General features: G+C 41.1%; 1 protein-coding gene across 1 annotated transcript in view; it reads right to left on the bottom strand.

Moving 5' to 3' along the window:
• Positions 1–16,198, bottom strand: part of HDAC11 (histone deacetylase 11) — a 51,089-nt gene extending 34,891 nt beyond the window's left edge. Inside the window, exons 1-3 of the mRNA XM_054975178.1 lie at positions 16,156–16,198; positions 8,127–8,275; positions 826–926 (exon numbers count right to left, since the gene is read on the bottom strand). Of these exons, the coding sequence (XP_054831153.1) occupies positions 826–926; positions 8,127–8,275; positions 16,156–16,157 (252 nt within the window). The 5' untranslated portion in view covers positions 16,158–16,198. The remainder of the gene's footprint in view (positions 1–825; positions 927–8,126; positions 8,276–16,155) is intronic.
• Positions 16,199–19,622: the final 3,424 nt, after the last annotated feature.

Raw genomic sequence — 19,622 nt, 5'->3', positions numbered from 1 at the left:
TATTAATTTGGTTACTTTTCTATGCTGGGGCCATAACAGAATTAATGATTGGATTGGGATGTCTGACTTTTTAAAGGCTGCAAATGCTGCAACCATATACAATAAAAAGCATTTAATTAGATGAGTAAGTACAATGCTTGAGAGAACAGACTGAAGCAAAACATAAGCAGAGCAGATTCTTTTGAATTACAGTCTACAAAAGTAGCACCTTTCCAAGACATTTTGTTCTACTTATAAATACAAGTGAAAAGCATCTAAATTCAAATCTAAATCAAATCTTCTGCATTAATCCACAGTAATCAACAGATTTCATTTGCCTATATATTTCAATAGAATAATTCTCTATGCAGCTTTAATACAGACAGATCTATCAGATGGGTGTTTCAAGCTTTCAAATAGGGATGGCATGCCACATTGTAATTAAGGGCTGTCTTATCCTTAGGCACTCACATTGCTGTTGTTTTGTATTCTACTCCGACTTGTGTGCCTTGAACTATAAAACCTCTCTTTTCAACACTGGCGGAGTAATCTCTGAATGAATGTTCTTCTAAAATTATGTAAGAATTGCTTATCATTTGGGTTTTTTTAATTTCTAGTAGAATATCTTGTGTGAGATAATTTTATCTTTAATATTATATTCAATACCCGCCTTCTCCACCAATCCTCACTACAACCTTGCTGGCACTGGGCTTAACTTTTCCTAGGGAGGAAATTATCTGTGTTCTAGACATTGTCGTTCTCCTAACACACACTTAAATTTGTGTGTCTGTGTGAGAGAGAATGAATAACTAATTTTGTATCAAATTCATGTAGACGATACAACACCTTTAATCGATTCAAGTAGCGCCTTGTGTGGACAACTAAAAGATCTTGTTCAGTTGCTTCTTGTGCTTGTACAATCAAGTTGTCTGCAATGATCTTTTCTTCTGAATGGAAAAAGAAAACAAATGAGAATCACTAACATGTAAATGTGATTTTCCCTTCAACACAACAAACCCCAGCACATAAGACTAACCACTACACAAATTGAGGTTTAAACACACTGAATAAACAGCTGGGGTATTTCATATGTATATCAAAATATAATGCATTTGTAAAGATAAACATTAAAATAGATTTTATGTTCAATTCAAAATTTATATTAGAATACACTGGTGAAAATAGAAAACGTATGAGGCTAAAGGAAGGAATAAAAGTCAACAGGTCTTTATATTCTGAATATAAATAGAAGATTCTACCTTCACACCTTTAATTATTTACCTCAGTCCTTTACTGTGATTTACTGCAAAATGCACAGCCGAGCACTAGTGTTTAATTCACTAAATCATAGAGCAGAAAATGCCAAAACTCAAAGAACAATAATTACTTAGAGAAGTGTGATAATAAGAGAATGCTTAGGATTAATTGGAACATTTAATATTGTGAACCCCCTGTTGATATTTAATTTGTAGAAGCCTGGAAACAGCTATTACTGTCACTTTCCATTTCTGATCAAGTTGCTTACCTGAAATTTAAGTTGGGTACTTAATGATAACTTTTTTTCCAGAAACAGTATCATAAAATTGTTATTAATCCAGAGAAAAAGTAGCTTGAATTTTGTTTGTTGTATTATAGTTTCTTTTTACCAAATACAAGTTTTGCAGGTTTTTGAAATGTACTCAATAACCTAGAAAACATGATTGGTCAAAGGGAGGGGAAATATGTAAAAATTGCTTCTTTCATGTATTGTTTAGGAGTCATTATGAGAAATTATCATCTGTACTCAGTCTTATTTTATCAGTATACTGGCTAACAGATCATTCACATTTTTTCCTTCTTCAAACAAATACATTTCTATTAATCTGAACATACTACTGTTTCTGTACTTGTCTACAATTTCTCTTCAATTTTGTTAGTATGGCTACCAAACTTCCCCTCCGTCCTCAGCCTTTCAGGGGATTGCATGCTCTGTCTGAAAAGAGAGAGATTTTGATTAAGTACTGGTTTTTATATTTTCAGTTGGAGGCTAACGTTTTTCCTTCTTCCCAGAAGGCTAAAAGTGCAATCAAATGCCAAATGCACCCAGCACCATTTTATTTAAGTTTACTTCAGAGGTTTCTTTTTGTCTGGTATATCTGTTTTGGGGGGGAGGGGTGGGGAATGATAAAATCCACAAATATTTATGCACAAATTAGAGGATTTCATAGCTCATTAGAATATTATTATGAGTGGGGTTCTAAAGTATTGTTCAAATCTGGTTTTGACCCTACAAATAAACAGATATGCTCCTGCATCCAGCAAACTAGTAATGGCTACGTATTAGCACAAACCAATAGTACAAACCCCTGCCATGTACTAAAAGGAAGGACAGGAGGATTGCCCATTGGAAATAAAAGGAGAGGCTTGAAGGCCCATTGGAGATAATGAGGGCCAGGGATGCCAATTTACTTGCCTGGGCTCCATTGAAATGCATCACAACACAAAAAAAGTTGCAAAAAAATGTGGAATGGATTTTCCATAAAGGTCTCTGGGACCAGATGGAATACTCTGGGAGTGGAATGACAGCCCCCAGAGTGCAATGACAGTCCCTAGCTATAGAGTTTGTGCTCCAGGACCAGATGGACAGGTTTCAGAGTGGAATGACAGTCCTTGGAATAGGCTGTGTTCTGGGACTGGAATGACAATGCCCAGAGTGCAATGACAGCCCCTGGGAGTAGAAGCGTTCTGGGACTGGAATGACAGGCATCAGACTGGAATGACAGACCCTGGGAGGAGCAGAAGTGTTCTGGGACTGGAATGACAATGCCCAGAGTGGAATGACAGCCCCTAGGAACAGAACCTGTGCTCAGGGACTGGAATGATAGGTCGAAGAGTGGAACGACTGCTCCTGGGAATAGGGTCAGGGCTCTGGGACTGGAATGACACCCCCTGTCATTCCACACCCACTGCCATTCCAGTCCCAGACCACTGATTCTTCTCCCAGGGACTGTGTCAGAGTGTCAGTTTGCTAGTCAGTTCTCAAGCCATAGCTACGCCATGTTCTCATGTTATAATCTGTAGTTGTTTAGTTCTCTCCCTCCAGGTGCTGTCCAGGCCGCGTATACTCATGGGAGCGAAGAATTCTTATCAAACCATTCCGGCCAACCTTGACATCCTCGCCTTCCCAGGCCTTCTAGACAGGACTAAGGGGGAAGGCTGGGAATGGGTGTTTGAAGTGTCGTTACTTTCATTTTGTGCGTCATTCTCAACAAAGCTTTCGTTCAGCCAAGGCTTTCCTAGTCCTTGGAATATGGACACTTGTATCCTGAGCATTGTCTTTCAATAAACATTTGGAATCAAGAAACTTTGTGCTTCTTGCAGAAGGGGGGAGACGAACTCTAGATAACTGGGATTCCATAGTCTGACAGACTGTCATTCCACTCTGGGGTCTGTCTTGATAGATCAAGATGGGTAGCTGTGTTTGTCTGTAGCAGTAGAAAAAAGCAAGAGTCCAGTAGCACCTATAAGACTAACAAAATCTGTGGTAGAGTATGAGCTTTCATGAGACACAGCACACTTCTTCACTACTGGATTCTTGCTCTTTTTTTGTGTTGTAATGCATTTCAATGGAGCCCATGCAAGTAAATTGGCATTCCTGGCTCCCATTTTCTCCAATGGGCCTTCAAGTCTCTCCCATTATTTCCAACGGGCAATCCTGTCATTCCTTTTAGTACATCCGTTTCCCCCTCCCCGGCTGACATCAATTCTACTTCTCACCTTTCCTCGGGTTTTTTTTGGGGGGGGGGCGTTTGCTTTTGGTGGAAAGAGTGGCTGGTTGTGTGTGCACCGCTACAGAGGAAGGAAGAAATGAGGTGAGACGCACACAATTCCCTTTCAATCCCTGTGCGACAGGTAGGAGCAAATCACTGTTGTTGGGTTTAAAGTTGTTGTTTTAAATTCTATTACTTTCCTCCCTGCTTCTCCCTTTCGTTCTCTCTCCCCCTTGCTATTCTCTGATCTCAATACTGCTCCGCCTTCAGCAGAGCAGCACCCCGCACTGCGCCCCCTCTTTATCACCTTCCTTCTCTCATTCCCTAGTTTACATATATCACCCCACCTTCCCCCTCTCCCCCAATAGTTTATTTCAATATTTATACACCACAAGCTTAGCTGTCAGCTGCCGTTCACTTCAAACCCAAGGGGGAGAGGAGAAGGATGAGCATGGAGGGTAGTTCCTGAAAGGGATCTCTGACAAAGGTGATCAATATTTTAAGGCTTGGAGAGGGTTGGAAAGAAACAGAAGGCTTCAGCTCAGTCTCCCCCTTCCAAACATCTCTCTCCTCCAAGCAGGCCCTGTAAGAGAAGCCCTCCTTCTACTGCCAAGAGTCTCTGGGTTCAGAGAGAGATGGGAAGAAAGAGAGAGGGAAACTTTTTTACACACACACACACGCACAAAAGGAGGTGTGCTCAAAACTTCAATGCAAGTCGCTGTTTCTGCTCACAAAATAGATTTTTGGCTCACAATAAGAAAAACAAAGATTGTTGTTATTTTCACACCATTAAAAATTTAAATTTAAATTAAGAAATAAAAATTAAATTAAATTTGTGCTTTTCATTTTTCCTACATTTCTTTTGTTTTTTTAAAATTGGTTAGCGGGGGGGGGGGGGGGCGCAAGTAGGTATCTCGCCTCAGGCACCAGAAACCCAGGCACCGGCCCTGGATCTCAGTGAGAAAGGTGGACCATTAAATAAATGAATAATAAAAAAAAAATCTGCAAACTTAAAGAAATCTGTTGTTGCATACCACTTTCTATGATAGTGCCTGCTTTATTTCCACATTTCCCCCCTTCTTTTGATTGCCTTCATTTTGCTAGCACTATATGAATCCAAGTCCAAAAATTCTGATAGTTGTACTTCCTTTTTTCTATAGTGTAACATTATGATAATATGGAATAGCCATCAGGCCTGTCACATCCTCAAACAGAAAATGTGAATCTGAATAGAGATACCATCCTTATCAGTGGGGGGAAGAACATTAGCTTCTGAACAAGCCCAAAGCTCTCATGATTAAATAATAGGAAGATGATGCATTGTCATACATATAGGTTGGACTTTGGAAAAGCTCATTTCAACAGTATCAAAGAAATGCTGGGTAGAATCTCATGGTTAGAAATGCTCAAAGAGAAGGTATTTCAAGATGAGTGGAAGTTTCTTAAAAGTGAGATATTGAAGGCAAAACCACAAGCAATTCCAATAAGAAGGAAAAAGAGAAGGCACCTCAAGAACTCAGGATGACTCCATAAACAGCTTTCTAATGAGCTGAGAATTAAAAAGGACATATTTAGGAGATGGAAGGAGAAGCATATGACCAAAGATTAATATAAACAAATAGCTAGTGCTTGTAGGGAGAGTGTTAAAAAGGCTAAAACTCAGTATGAGCTTAAATTAGCAGGAGATGCTAAACACAAAAAAACGGGTTCTTAGGTTATTAAACAAATAGAGTTATTAGCTCAGCATTAGAAATAACTTCCTAATGGAGAGAGTTGTTTTTAGGTGGATAAGTTTCCTTGAGAGATGGTGGACCAGAGGCTAAATGGCTGTGTCAACTCTACGACTCAGTACGAACTTAGGCAGATTGTGAGAGAGAGAACAGGGAAGCAGGAACCAGCGCTTGGCTCTTGTGGCCCTTTCTTATGTGCACAATGTAATGCCAATTGCCACTTGGTCACTGGGAGAGTAACTGTGGATTTCCTGTATTGTGAAGGGGGTTGGACTAGATCCTTGGGGTACCTTCCGGTTCTACGTATCTATAATTAATTGAAATCCAGCATTAAAATCCAGGATTAGAAACCCAGCCACATTATAAGAATATAAATTACCAATTGCTTTAAAGTAACACTTTCAGACTAAAAGAACACTAAAATGGTGTCAAAAGAAATCTAGTAGCCAAACTTGGATTTTCAAAGGATTATTTAAGGAGACGACTTTTTGCAGCAAAACAATTAATAAAACAAAGGTTGTTGAATATAAGTGTTTACATTATTGGGTATCCTGAGAACAGCTTCTCTCTATAGGTAGTTTGCAATCTCCCCTTTAATCCTTCCATCTTATTTTACTAATCTATTAAATTTCGAGCACAGGAAAGCACATTTGTATATTTTACAACTGGCTACGTTAAGAGATCATTCTAATGGGTCCTCATATAATGAATGTGTCTGCCTGTGACCGGAAATTTATGAAGGACCTAATCCATGTGGTTTTCTGGTGCCTAAGATTTGTAGTAGAATGTGAACAATATCTTGGGAAAATTTTATCACAATATCCAGGGACATCAGACCACAACAGACTTATAATATTGCTTGCTGATAAAAATAAATGGGTAACAAATGGCAAAGTTTAGCCCCTGGATGATAAAGACTCTGTCAAACCCATCTACTATGCTAGTGCAGTTGATGGATAAACTTTAAGTATTATGCTGGAACAGTAAATTGCCTATAATTTATATTTTATTGCTATGATTTTAATTATTATGTATTTTAATTTTAAGCAGACATTTTAAAGGTTTTAATTGGTATTGAAATTGTTTGTATTGCAGTTTTCTCCTGGTGTTGTTTGCTAAGGCTATGAGCTAATGCAATAAAATTTATGATGATGATGTTAAAAGAGCCGTTAATTAAAAGCTTTGGGTTAACAGAAAAGAGACCAGTGTAGGTGCCAAGAAAGCTTCAAAAGGAAGGGCATTCCACAAGCAAGGTGGTACTACTGAAGGCAAAGGCATGGAGAGCAAGGTTTGTGAGGCAGTTCTTAATTGGAGGGGGGGGCAGTAAGGAAGGCAGTGCTCCCTCAGATACCTGGGCCCGAAGCCATTCAGTACTTCAAAAGCAAGCACTTTGAATTATGCCTGGAAAGATAGGCGCAGCTGGTGCATGTCTTTCAGCACCAGGCAACACAATCACTGTATTTTGTCCTTGATAGTAGCCTGGCTGCTGCATTTTGGACCAGCTGATGTTTCCAGACCACTTTCAAAGGCAGCCCTGTGCAGAGTGCATCACAGTAATACTTTTCATAGAACAATCACTGCTGGCATATAAACTGAAGCTGATAAAAAGCACTATGTACCACAGAGGAGATCTGGGCCTCCAAGTGTAGGTCAGGATCCAGCAGTACCTCCAAACTACTAACTTGCTCCTTTGAGGAAGCGCAACACCCTCCAGGACACATTGACTGAACTCTTCACACAGCTTCATTACTGATCAACAGCACCTCAGCCTTGTTTGGACTGAGTCTCCTTTTACTGACCCTAATCCAACCCATTACCATCTCCAAGAACCCACTGAGGACTTCCACAGATCCACCTGACTCAAATATCAAGAGAAGTAGAACTGGGTGTTATTCACATACTGGTGGCACCTTACTCCAAATTCCCTGATGATCTCTTCCAATGGTTTTATGTAGACATTAAATGGTATTGGGGCCAAGATGAAACCCTGCTGGACCCTACAACATAAATGCCACAGGGTTAAGCAGCAGTCTCCCAGCATCATCTTCTGGAATTGGTTAGTTAAATAAGAATAGAAACACAGAAATACAGTATATCCCCGCCCACTTCGAACTCGGCCATCTCTCCAGAAGTATACCATAGTTGATAACACCACAGAGAGGTCCAGAATATTCAACAGGGATGCACACCCCTGTTACACTCTGACAAAGATCATCCATCAGAGCAACCAAGGCTGTTTCAGTCCCAAATCCCAGCCTAAATCCTGGTTAAAATGGGTCTAGATAATCCATCTCATCCAAGCCACAACCTGCACAAGCCCCTTGCCCAAAATATGAGCCAAAGATGAGTAGTGAGCCAAATAGCAGCCTTCCACTGGCCAGGATTGATATGACAGTTGCCTGTAAGAGTTACACACTGAAAAAGTCTTTGTCTTAATCAGGTAACTATGTATCTGATATATAAATGCATACAAATATATTTATATTATCACAGAAGAGTATATTATACACAAAGCAGGACTATATACAAATTGTTCACCCAACATAAAATCGTAAGAATCATGCCCATATGACTAAAAATACCACACACAAAATACGTCTTGCAAATTTACTTGTAACAAAACATCAAAATAGTACCATTAAGGTCCACAGCTTTGTACTTACTTTACCTTTCAAGAAATTAATGACTTTTCCCCATTTCCCAGCATCGAATGGATGTAGCTTCTCCAGGCCCATAAATGTAATGTTGTAATCTGGAGAATACACAATGGGCCAGCAGGTTGGTGGAACATCATGATATAGGTCTGTCTTGTGAGGCCTTATAGGAAAAAAATTACAGTTTCAGAATATTGACTGGGGAAAATAAAACCCATATAAATGCTTTAAAACTACAAAGTAATTTAGTTAGGAATTCACCTAATTGTTTATTTGTAGTCTGCCTCTGTCTTCTAGAGTATCATACTTGGGAAAATTGTACATAAATGGAAGTGAAAGAAAAGCCAGTTAAAGGGTGGGGAGAGAGTAACATGGAGAAAAACCTTTGTTCCTTTCCTTAAGCATAAGGATCTTGAGATATGCTGTTTTCTCTACCAAGAGATGTCTGTAGTGTTATTTCTTCTGAAGTATTATCATCTTAATTTCCTCATAGATGGTACTTTAACAATTCATCAGCAATTGCAACTTAATTTCTGTAATTTCGTTTTCTATAAGCTTCCAGCAGTGTTCCAGCAAATGAGAATCTAGTTCATTTATTTACTGGTCGTGCCATCTTGTGTTCATGTTGGCTGCTAGCAAAATAGTAGACTGAATACAGACCTTAACTATTGTGATGGACTGCACTTAACAGCAGGAGAGAGCTGGGATGAGAAAGGTTAACTATTTCCCAGAATGGAGATCTTGAATGAGAGGCTGCTCCCTCTTCTCTGATTAATCAGTTAGAACACGTCTGAAGGCTGTCAGCTGTTTTCTGACAGGATTTTAGTGTGAGTTTAGCAAGAAAAGTCAGATAGGTTCCACTTTAGAGTGAAGGGAAAAGATTCTTTTGCCTTAACTGTAGTATTACTGTCTTGAGGAAGAAGTCTATCTAAGAATTCAAAGTAATGATGGTTGTTGGGGGTTTTCCGGGCTGTATTGCCGTGGTCTTGGCATTGTAGTTCCTGACGTTTCGCCAGCAGCTGTGGCTGGCATCTTCAGAGGTGTAGCACCAAAAGACAGAGATCTCTCAGTGTCACAGTGTGGAAAAGATGTAGGTCATTTGTATCTACTCAGGAGGGGTGGGGTTGAGCTGAGTCATTCTGTAAGAGTTTCCCAGGGTGTGGAATGCTAATGGCGGGAGGCTTCACTGTATCCTGAGGAGGTTCTTTTGCATATGGATTGGTGCTTGATGTGCTAATCTTCTCTGCAGGGCTATTGTCGGGTGTGGAGTGTTTTGTTGGCCTGGTGTTTTTCAGAACTGGAGCCCATGCTCTGTTCATTCTTAAGGTTTCTTCTTTCCTGTTGAAGAAACCTTAAGAATGAACAGAGCATGGGCTCCAGTTCTGAAAAACACCAGGCCAACAAAACACTCCACACCCGACAATAGCCCTGCAGAGAAGATTAGCACATCAAGCACCAATCCATATGCAAAAGAACCTCCTCAGGATACAGTGAAGCCTCCCGCCATTAGCATTCCACACCCTGGGAAACTCTTACAGAATGACTCAGCTCAACCCCACCCCTCCTGAGTAGATACAAATGACCTACATCTTTTCCACACTGTGACACTGAGAGATCTCTGTCTTTTGGTGCTACACCTCTGAAGATGCCAGCCACAGCTGCTGGCGAAACGTCAGGAACTACAATGCCAAGACCACGGCAATACAGCCCGGAAAACCCCCAACAACCATCGTTCTCCGGCCGTGAAAGCCTTCGACAATACATCAATTCAAAGTAAGCTGAAGCACACTTTATACAGACACGAGAGAACTGGGAGTGTGTTTGGGCAAGAGTGATTGGCTAGTGGGTTGAGACTCCCTTTCAGGCCAAAAAGAAGAGGGGTTCTATCTTCTGAGGGAAGATTAATTCCTGCCCAGTTTCAAAGAGGGTTTGGCTTTGAGGAGAACCCCAGGTCTGTTGTGAATGAAAAACAGTTTTAGACTAACTCCAGAAAACCTGAACTGTCATAAGAAACTACCTGAAGAAACATTATTGCTGTAACTAAATTACTAAGTAAAACACTTCTCACAGAATACAAGAAAATGAGTTTTAAGGATACTATTTTGCCTGTTACAAGAAGTATATTCTGTAATATCAACATTTTACCTCCGCCCTTCCATCCCCTGACTACACTTATTCAATCCCGACCTCTTAAATAAAGTTGTTACTTCTTTCTGAATGTTAAACAGACTCTACAGCCATTTCCAAGCACAAAAGGAAGAGGGCTCATGCTTTTCCCCATCAAGTTCCTGGGTTGGGCAAAAAGCCAAAATTATATCTGTGGGTCAGGGTGGGACAAAAAAAGGCTTTCAAAACCACAGCCAAAGCAGAGAAACTGAATTTTGGTGGGAAACTCTGCCTCACAGTAGGGAGACTGAAGGGGGAGGTCCATGTTGTTGATTATGTGAAACTAATCTCAGATACTTCCTATAGTTGATATCCCTTACTATCCCCTTTCCATTTAAACTATTTCCATGTTATAATGTAAAATGTAACTTAAAGTTTATTTTAAGATGTTTTTAAAGATTCCTTCTGACCTTTAAAGTTTACATTCTTGAACAAAGTAGGCTTGAGAATTTGTTTTTAGTTTTCAAATCCTTACACATGTATTTGCCTCTTACAGTTTCAGCAATATTCTCACTGCTCAGTCCTTGAGAATAAAAGGCTTCGTGCACAGAAAAAATCGAAGAACAAGACACACACAGTTTGATACACATATTCTTTAGGAAAGTGTCATTCAGTGCTCAGAGGTGTCTTACATCATCACACAGTTAGAGGAAACAAATTAGATGGTTTAATACAATCATATGAGGTCATGTGAGGTAACTGGGTGTAACCACACCCTAAAATCCCTGAATCATTCAGATATGGGTTGAGGTGAGAATATTTTATATTTCTGAATTGTTTTGGTGAGAATCTTAGAAATTATCTTTTATCTTTTAAATTTAAAATAATTAGGATAAGGGATGACATGTATACTTTTTATTTCTAATTTCATTGACATTTGCTAGTGCTTTCGTATTGTGATTCTTTTATATTTAATCATTTCAAGAGTCATGGGACTTCTTTTAAATAAAAAATTTAAAAGATAACATTGTGTGATCTTTGACTGGGATGCAAGGTTTTGACACCTGGAATAAATAAACTTCCATGTGCTTTCTTCCCCTACAAGTAGAATAAAACTCCATAACATTACAACCCAGCATGTATAAGTCAAGAATGTAGCTAAGAGTCCACTGAATTCAACAGCTAGACGGCAGTTTTGGGAATGCAGAGACAACAAATATTTCTGGCAGGAACAATCCATGCATGAGTAATGATAGATATAGTCACAATATATGTAGTTGCTTCTATTTATTTATTTTTTATTTTATTTACATCATATATAGTCCACCTTTCTCACTGAGACTCAAGGCAAATTACACAGTGTGAGATTAGTACAATCAGTATCAAGGACATTTCTATACAGTATCAAGGACATTTCCATAAACAATGCCATAGGGTAAACACAAGTTTACAAAGACATTCTCCACTCTATTGCACCCATGATCATGAGGCAGGGCCAAATATCTTACTTCCATCTAAATACCCCAGTGCGAATAGGTTGAGGGAAGGACAATGTGTAAGAATTCCCAATAAAAATGAGACTAAAAGAGATTTTAAAAAAATGAAATTTCCACATACAAATATTTCTGTCAAAGTAGCTGATGCCATTTAGTACTTGTTCTGTTATTTATAGCCCACCTTTAAAAACTGTTTCCTTCATTTAGTAAAACAAACTTCAATGTATGTTACCATTTTACAATAGAAAGGCAAGAATTTTAATATTTCTATCATGTTCATTAGCAAAGGGAAGAAAAACATAAAATATATTATATACCCCAATTCATTCCAGAAATTAAAGGATTAACTACTTCCATATGCTTATTGCCTACGCACATTCTGCATTTTTAATTTTCAACAAATAAAACATGTTCAAAAAGACAGAAACAGTGTTGTATTTTAATGTCTAGATGAATATTCTCATGCTTATCTTGTTTGAATCAGGAGTATTGGCATCATCCAAAAATTGCTGTATTTCTTTTATAAACACTAATATTTTTCATACAGATTAAAGGAGGCTACACCTTTCATACTGAGAAAACTGCTTTCATTTTCAGCAGTTGTGTAATATAGCTATTACTTGTGACAAAACCTTTTATTGTCAGAAAATGAGAAAAGCTTAACAAGAATGCTTAAGGTCTCCAAGGTGACTGAATGTTGTTTTCTTTAAATAACCATTCTTCAAATGATTAAATTATAAGAATGTAGCAGAGAGATAGATTAGAGATTTAAATTATAAGATTAGATGTTGATGAGACACAACCCTGTATAAAAAGGTGTTTTATTCATACAACTGGAACTGGACCTAGAAAAATGGTTTGGGATAAACAGCAGAAGAACGTTATGATTTTTGTAAGGCACAGGTAAGTTTGATGACATCCTCTCTAAAACCATTTGTGGATGTTAGCCAGCAGTGGAAACCATGAGAGATTTCTGAGTGGTGGGCATGTTAAATTTAAAATGCAAGGAAAGAAGTGGTAGGAGTGCAGGGGGCACCATCAATGTACACCACATGTTGAGCTGCTGAACCAAGAAGAGAACAGTAACACATATTTGCAGCAGCTGCCAAATAGCAGCCTAGATCACCTGCTGTGCAGCCCCAGGAAGCCAATACATCTGAATGCTTATGGTGGTGATAAAAGTGTTAATAAATTAACACAATAGCTGCACAGGTCCAGGCAAGCTGTTTCTGAATATTGCAGGCAGAATCAAAACTAGCAGCAGCAGTTAGATTAGCTAGAAAGAGGGTCCAACATGCGTGTTTGCAGATGATATGCCAGATATTGGACCTCTGATCTCTCAATATTTGTTTTTTCAGATCTCCCAGTGTTTCTATTTCTAGTTGGAAACAGCCATGGGAGGATCCAGTTGAGTCACCTCACAGCTTTCCTGAACTAAATTAATCCTCCCACCTCAGCAGCATGGTAATAGCTGCTTCAAGGAGGAGCAGTTTAGAAGGGTGAAACAACATGGGGGAGGGGGGAATGCTTAACAACCCCTCTCCCAAAATTACCACCCTAATTCAGTGCACACACATATACATGGCTGCTTTTCAAATAAAGCTATCACATCACCTTCTCTATTTTGATACAAAGACACAGAGAATGGGTGAAGGGTGGCCCGCTTATGGTATGACAAAAAGAAACAATGTTGGAGTTGGGATGCTTGTAAAGTACATGTGGCAGGGTGGTGAGGAGTTTGTATGTGCTGAATTAGATGCTCATAGTGTGAATGGGATGCTTGTGATGTGAATTAATATGCATGTGAAATGAAATTATTGTGGAACATCTGGAATAATTCTGTTTGGGGTGGGATAAACATTGTACATCTGGTTTAGGATATTTGTTGTGTGAATAAAAATATGTGGAAGGAAGCTTGCAGTGTGGGCTCGATGGAGTCATGTCTATGAAGGGTAACTCTGTATGAATGAAAGTGTGGAGCTCAGTCCAATTCCATAGCCACTGTTTGTGATAGCAAATTAAACCTGCCTGGGTTTCAAAAATTTGAATTTTGTTCCATTTTAGAATAATGCTTGTCTTAATATTCCTCAGATGCTCAATGTCCTTTTCAAAGCTTGAAGCAGCCCTGGACAAAAGTTTTCTCAGCTGACATTAAAAGATGGCTTCCTGACACACTCAGAAAGCTTTGGGAGAATTTCAGGCCAAACACATGTCCATTAATAAGTTCGACTGAAACAGTGCTGGTCCTTTTATGGGTATAACACTAATGCCTAAGGACTCTCACCATTCCACTGTGCACACTTTCAATGTAAAGACATTTTCTCCAGTGTATTTCAACACTTTTATTAAGCTGCACACTTAAGTTTTCTGGATTTTTTTGTGCAACTACAGCTGAGCCTGTGTCTAGTTCTAGCTTGAGCACTTCCATCTCTATAACGTCACCCATATAAGATTCTTTGTCTCCATCTTTTACACAGTGGTGTTGCTCTATTTTCATATCTGTTTCTACTGTTACAGCGCCCTCCAAGCCTTTTACTATTACTCTTTCTAGGTGACAGACCAACACAGCTAGGTGTTTCCACCTTTTCTACCCTACCAGCAATTCATGTTTTATAGATGACCGGCCTTATATTCTCCTTTGTCACAATTTAACCAAAGGCTACGATGCATTGTTTCTTTGGGTATGTCAAATTATGAAGAATATGTCTTGCTTTCTGTGTAATATGACAATATGGGCACTTTATGTTCATCTAGGGTACTACAGAGTGCAAAATACCATTCAAGCCATTCAATATATTTGAGGCAGTCTTCTATTATATTATTAAAAGGCTCCATGTACTCTCTCTAGGATGCTGTATTTTAAACTTCCTGAAGCTATCTACCCACCTCAAATGCATCTGTCTCTGTCACTTGAGGAGCGTAAGCTTAGAGCAGCCCTTCTCCTGAGTTCCCCCTAGGTATACCACCACTATTCTAGCCACCTGATTTACCTTTGATTAAGAGCACTTAATACTGTTACAGCTGAGGGCCCTGGTAGTAAATTCTTAAGCAGATACAACACTGGAGCAACTATTTATTAGATAGACATCTTGCCTACTTAACTTGTCTGTCTGCTTTGTTCTGAAGTAACACAGACCACCAACTGGAGCCCTCTTGAGATTTAACATTGGGCACACAAAACAGAAGGGATCTCTGGCTGTTTCCCCATGTCCTAAAATTAGTGCCTCACTCAGCTTTTCTGTGTGATTTAATGCAGTTTTGGAAACTCCAGCATTCAGTAAGACATTATTTTTATTCAGAGCAGGGGTGAATGTGTATACATATAAGAAGACTGGCTCACTTCCTGCACTTACTATTTTGTGTGGATTTTCAGTCCTCTTCCATAGATTGTCCTGCGCCTACACCTATTTCTAACTGTTTGTGTTTCTGACACAGTGAGAAATTGGTTTCAGGTGGGTAGTGTAGTAAAGAGCAAAATTTGAGTCCAGTAGCACCTTATAAACCAACTAGGTTTCCAGGGTGTGAGCAGGAAACTGGACAGCATTGAGTTGATATTTTGTTGGCTTGATATAATGTGCATGTAACTTGAGGACAAGACAACTGCAACTATCTCTATACAGCCTTTGCTGCATGGTTCCACCCCAAACCTACCAGGGTACCTGGTCTCTCAGGAACTGACAGCTCTGTCAGCAGAGAAACTGATTCTTCCATGTTATGTTTTTCTGTCACAAACAGTGGAGGCTTTTGCTTGAGAAGACTGGCCACCGTGGAAAGAAAGAAGCATAAATGAGGAAGCCCAGACCAGGAGGCAGAGCAGACGGAGAAAGCGCTCCGATTCGACACAGCCGGAGCTGTTCCGCAGCGGCATCCCGCTCAGACTGTGAGCGCTTTGGCGCCATTCCCAGAGGACCATCAGTCAGGCAGAGCCAAGGCTGAGACTCCTCATGCCCAGGTGAGAAACTGAGAAGTGCGCCGGCATCTAAGCCTCCGGGGGCGCTGTTATGTATTTGATCTGAGACGCCGATGCAGAAGCAGCAGCGCCTTCCCCACCCCTTGCTCGGCCTTCATTCCCTCTTCACTAAAAATCCTCTTACGCCGCAGGCAGTTATAAGACGAGACAAAGAAGCCATTCCAGCCACAGCGGGGCATTTTGACAAGCCTCCATAGGGTGGGCTGCCTTTACACTTCCCCGAAATGGCACCCCAACTCCTTCCTACCGAGGTCCCACGAAAAAGTCACGGCCTCCGCTCGCCTCGCCCTGCCGTAACCCCTCCCCTTAGAGGCGCCAGCCTGTGTGTCACTTCCACCTCCCGCTGCCGCTGCTTTTGCTGTCTTCCTCCCTGCAAAGGAATCGAGCCTCGGAGCGGCTTCTCCGCCCCCAACCTGCTTCCCAGGAGCTGAGTCTGGCCGGGCCCCAGCAACCCCGCCGAGTGTTACTCACATGATGGCCCTCACGGTTCCTCAAACACACGCCTCGTTTGTCGAGCAACCATGCCTTGATAATACTACTGAGCATGCCTAGTTCGTGTGCGCATGCTTAGAGGTGTTATGCGAAGCCTCCAGCCCTTATCTTGCCCTTACTAGCTGATGAGGGGGGCGGGGGGGGGCGATTGTTATGTCAAGGTAGTTCCTATGGTTAAGAAGACCGATGTTCTTTTTTAGTCGCGGGACGTAAAAAACTGTACTGCTGAGCTCGTTGGAAATGGGGTATGCGCCGCGCCTATCTGTTAGAAAGGTTTTTGCCTTCTGTCATCTTGCTACGCCTAGGAATGCAGGTTGGACGGGTAAACGAGGAAGAATTATTGCTTGGAGGTCTTTGGCTGTCTCAAGCCATTCTGCCAGCGCCCTGTGGTAAAGGTGGAAAAAGACGGGATGTACTAAAACGAATGACAGGATTGCCCATTGAAAATAATGAGAAAGGCTTGAATGCCTATTGGAAATAATGGGAACCTGGAATGCCCATTGACTTCCATGGGCTCCATTGAAACACATTAGAGGGGGGGAAAGGTGCAAAGAAAACGTGGAATGGATTTTGAAGGAAAGCGTCTGGGCACAGATAGACTGTTCTGGGACTGGATTGACAGGCCCCTGAGTGCAATGACGGCCCCTGGGTGTGACAGAAGGGCTATGGGACTGGAATGACAGGCCCCTGACTGGAATGACAGCCCCTTGGTGTGAGAGAAGGGCTATGGGACTGGAATGACAGGCCCCACACTGGAATGACGGCCCAATGGGCAATCCTGTCATTCGTTTTAGTACATCATGAAAAAGACAGCCACTTTTGTGAAATATGATATTAGTCCTACAAGCGCCTACCCAAACCTTGTCGACTTGAAAGAGGCATGACAGGATTGCCCATTGAAAATATTGGGAAAGACTTGAAGGCCCATTGGAAATAATGCGAACCAGGCGTGCCCATTTACTTGCATGGGCTCCAAGCTGATGCAGCTCTGCTACTCATGAGGAGTAGGCTCTCCTGACATTTCCTCAGAAGCCTAAGAAGCCTCCATTTCGCTGAAAATGTTAAAATCTGTTATTTGGAGAGCAGCTGTAATTTGTGGGGATCTCCATGAGGGTTGGCAACCACCGTGTCATCAAGCCAGGAGGCCTTAGCATGGACTTGACTGCTGCCAGACCTGCCACTGTCTCCCAAAGAACCCCAGGACCAGCAAAGACTGAGGATAAGGGTAGAGGTGTGGACCAAGCACAGGAGTGCATGCCTGGCAGCCCACAGCCTTCCCCCTGCTGAGGAAATGTCAGGAGAGCCTACTCCTCATGAGTAGCAGAGCTGCATCAGCTTGGAGAAAGTAGCTTAATGAACCCAGCCTCACCTGTAGAGAAAACTCCCTTTATAAGGCTGCAGCCTGCGTGGGATTAGCTAGTCACAATCGTGGTATTCTCGACCTGGTTGTTGCGGAGCTCTTAGGTGCTGGATGCCTGAGCCTTGGAGGGTCACAGTCTTTGATTATGGAATCCGTTACTTGGCCATGGAGTTTGAACTGAGAATCTTTGTTGTTGGCCCTTTTGTTGTCAGAACTTGCCTCCAACCTGGTGAGCAGGACACTTTTCATCCTTCTGTTTCTGTTTCTCTCTGTTATACTCTTAGATTATGTTGCTGCTGTGTCTGCTGGTTTGTCATGAAAATATGGTTTAGAGCACATTACACTTAGTAATACACATGTATTCTAATGAACTTTGTATGTTTTAGAATTTCATTAGGCTGTCACTCCTGAGATTTGTTTCTAAGATTTCTATTCATTGGTGAATTTCATTCATTTGCAGTGAAAGTGTGATCATAGGTGGTGTGAGCTGATTCTGCTGACTGGCATGTATGCAGGAGAGAAAATAACAAAGTATACACTTGTTTATACATAGAAAGGAAATAAGTGTTCTTTATTATAGGAACTCCATACCCTGATAGGCTTTATCTCTCCTCCTTTCCTATCTACCTATCTAGTCTAAAGATGGGAATGGCTGCTAGGACAACTCCTGCATCCAAGGTTCCAAGATGGAGGGAGGTGAAGGAGAGAGAGGGTGCCTGGAACAAAGCTGGGAAGAGAAGCCTGAGAAGGAAGATGTCATGAGGAGGAAGTCCTGAGAATAGCAAACTACCTATCAAAGGGATAGTCAGAGCAGTGAAGCAAAGTCTTGGTAGTGGCTTGGTTAGGGCATCAGCAGTCATCTCTGTGGATGGACAGTAGATCATTTTCACGATGCCTTTCTGTTGTAGTTCTTTCACAAGATGATACTTCTTCTCAGCATGCTTGGTACGATGGTGGATGTATTCTCTCTGTGAGAACGTGATACAACTTTGCTTGCCTTCATAGATTGTTACAGGTAGTGAGGTCTGTATTCCAAGATATTCTACTAGTCGCTTTAGCCATGTTATCTCTTGGCAACATAGTCCAGCTGATAGATATTCAGCTTCTGTTGAAGATTGAGTAACTCTTTCTCACTTGACCAAATTATCATTGCATTTCCATAGAAGAAAGTATATCCACTGGTAGATAATCTGGTATTCAAGTCTTCTCCATAGTTAGCGTCTGACTGTGTACACAAGTAGTTCAGGGTTGCTGGTAGCTTGAGCTTGAATGTGCTGTACCTTTCAGGTATATGCAGGGCTTTTTTTCTGGGAAAAGAGGTGGTGGAACTCAGGACCGCACAATTATGTCACTTTGGGTCAGGTGGAACAAGGAGGGAGTTTTTTTAAAGTTTAAATCACCCTCGGCGAAAATGGTCATATGACCAGGGGTCCCGCCCCCTGATCTCCAGACAGAGAGGAGTTTAGATTGCCCTCCGCGCCACTGGTGCGGAGTGCAATCTAAACTCCTCTCTGTCGGGAGATCAGGGGGAGGGGCCACTGGCCATGTGACCATTTTCAAGAGGTGCCGGAACTCCGTTCCACCGCATTCCAGCTGAAAAAAAGCCCTGGGTATATGACAAGTCTCTTGACTGCATTCCAGTCTTTGTGAGTTGGTGCTGAAGGTTTTCTGCATAGTAGACCCACTGCAGCACTTATGTCAGGTCTTGTTAATGTACTGATGTAGAGCAGCTTGCCTATGGCAGCATGATACTTGTCTGTTGGAAGGTTTTCGGTGTCATCTAGGTCCTTTACATATCTTGGTTCCATGGGAGTAGCAACTGCATATGCATCTTCCATGTTCTTGAAGGATATAAGGTCTTTGATCTTTTGCTCTTGGTTGATAAGGAAACGTCCATCTTCTTCTCTATAAAGTTGCATGCCTAGGTAGTGAGTAACATTACTCAGTTGCTTGATTTCAACATTTTTGCTTCTTTTCTGTCATCTGGATTTTTATGTGCCAGAATCAAATCGTCAACAAAAATCAGTAGATAAATCCATTTGCCATTGTTCTGCTTGGTCTATAGGCAAAGGTCATTTTCACTTCT

This window comes from Eublepharis macularius, chromosome 4, assembly GCF_028583425.1.
Source record: "Eublepharis macularius isolate TG4126 chromosome 4, MPM_Emac_v1.0, whole genome shotgun sequence".
Taxonomy (NCBI): Eukaryota; Metazoa; Chordata; class Lepidosauria; order Squamata; family Eublepharidae; genus Eublepharis; species Eublepharis macularius.
Note: the sequence above shows the minus strand (reverse complement) of the source record. Positions and strands in the feature narration are given on the sequence as shown.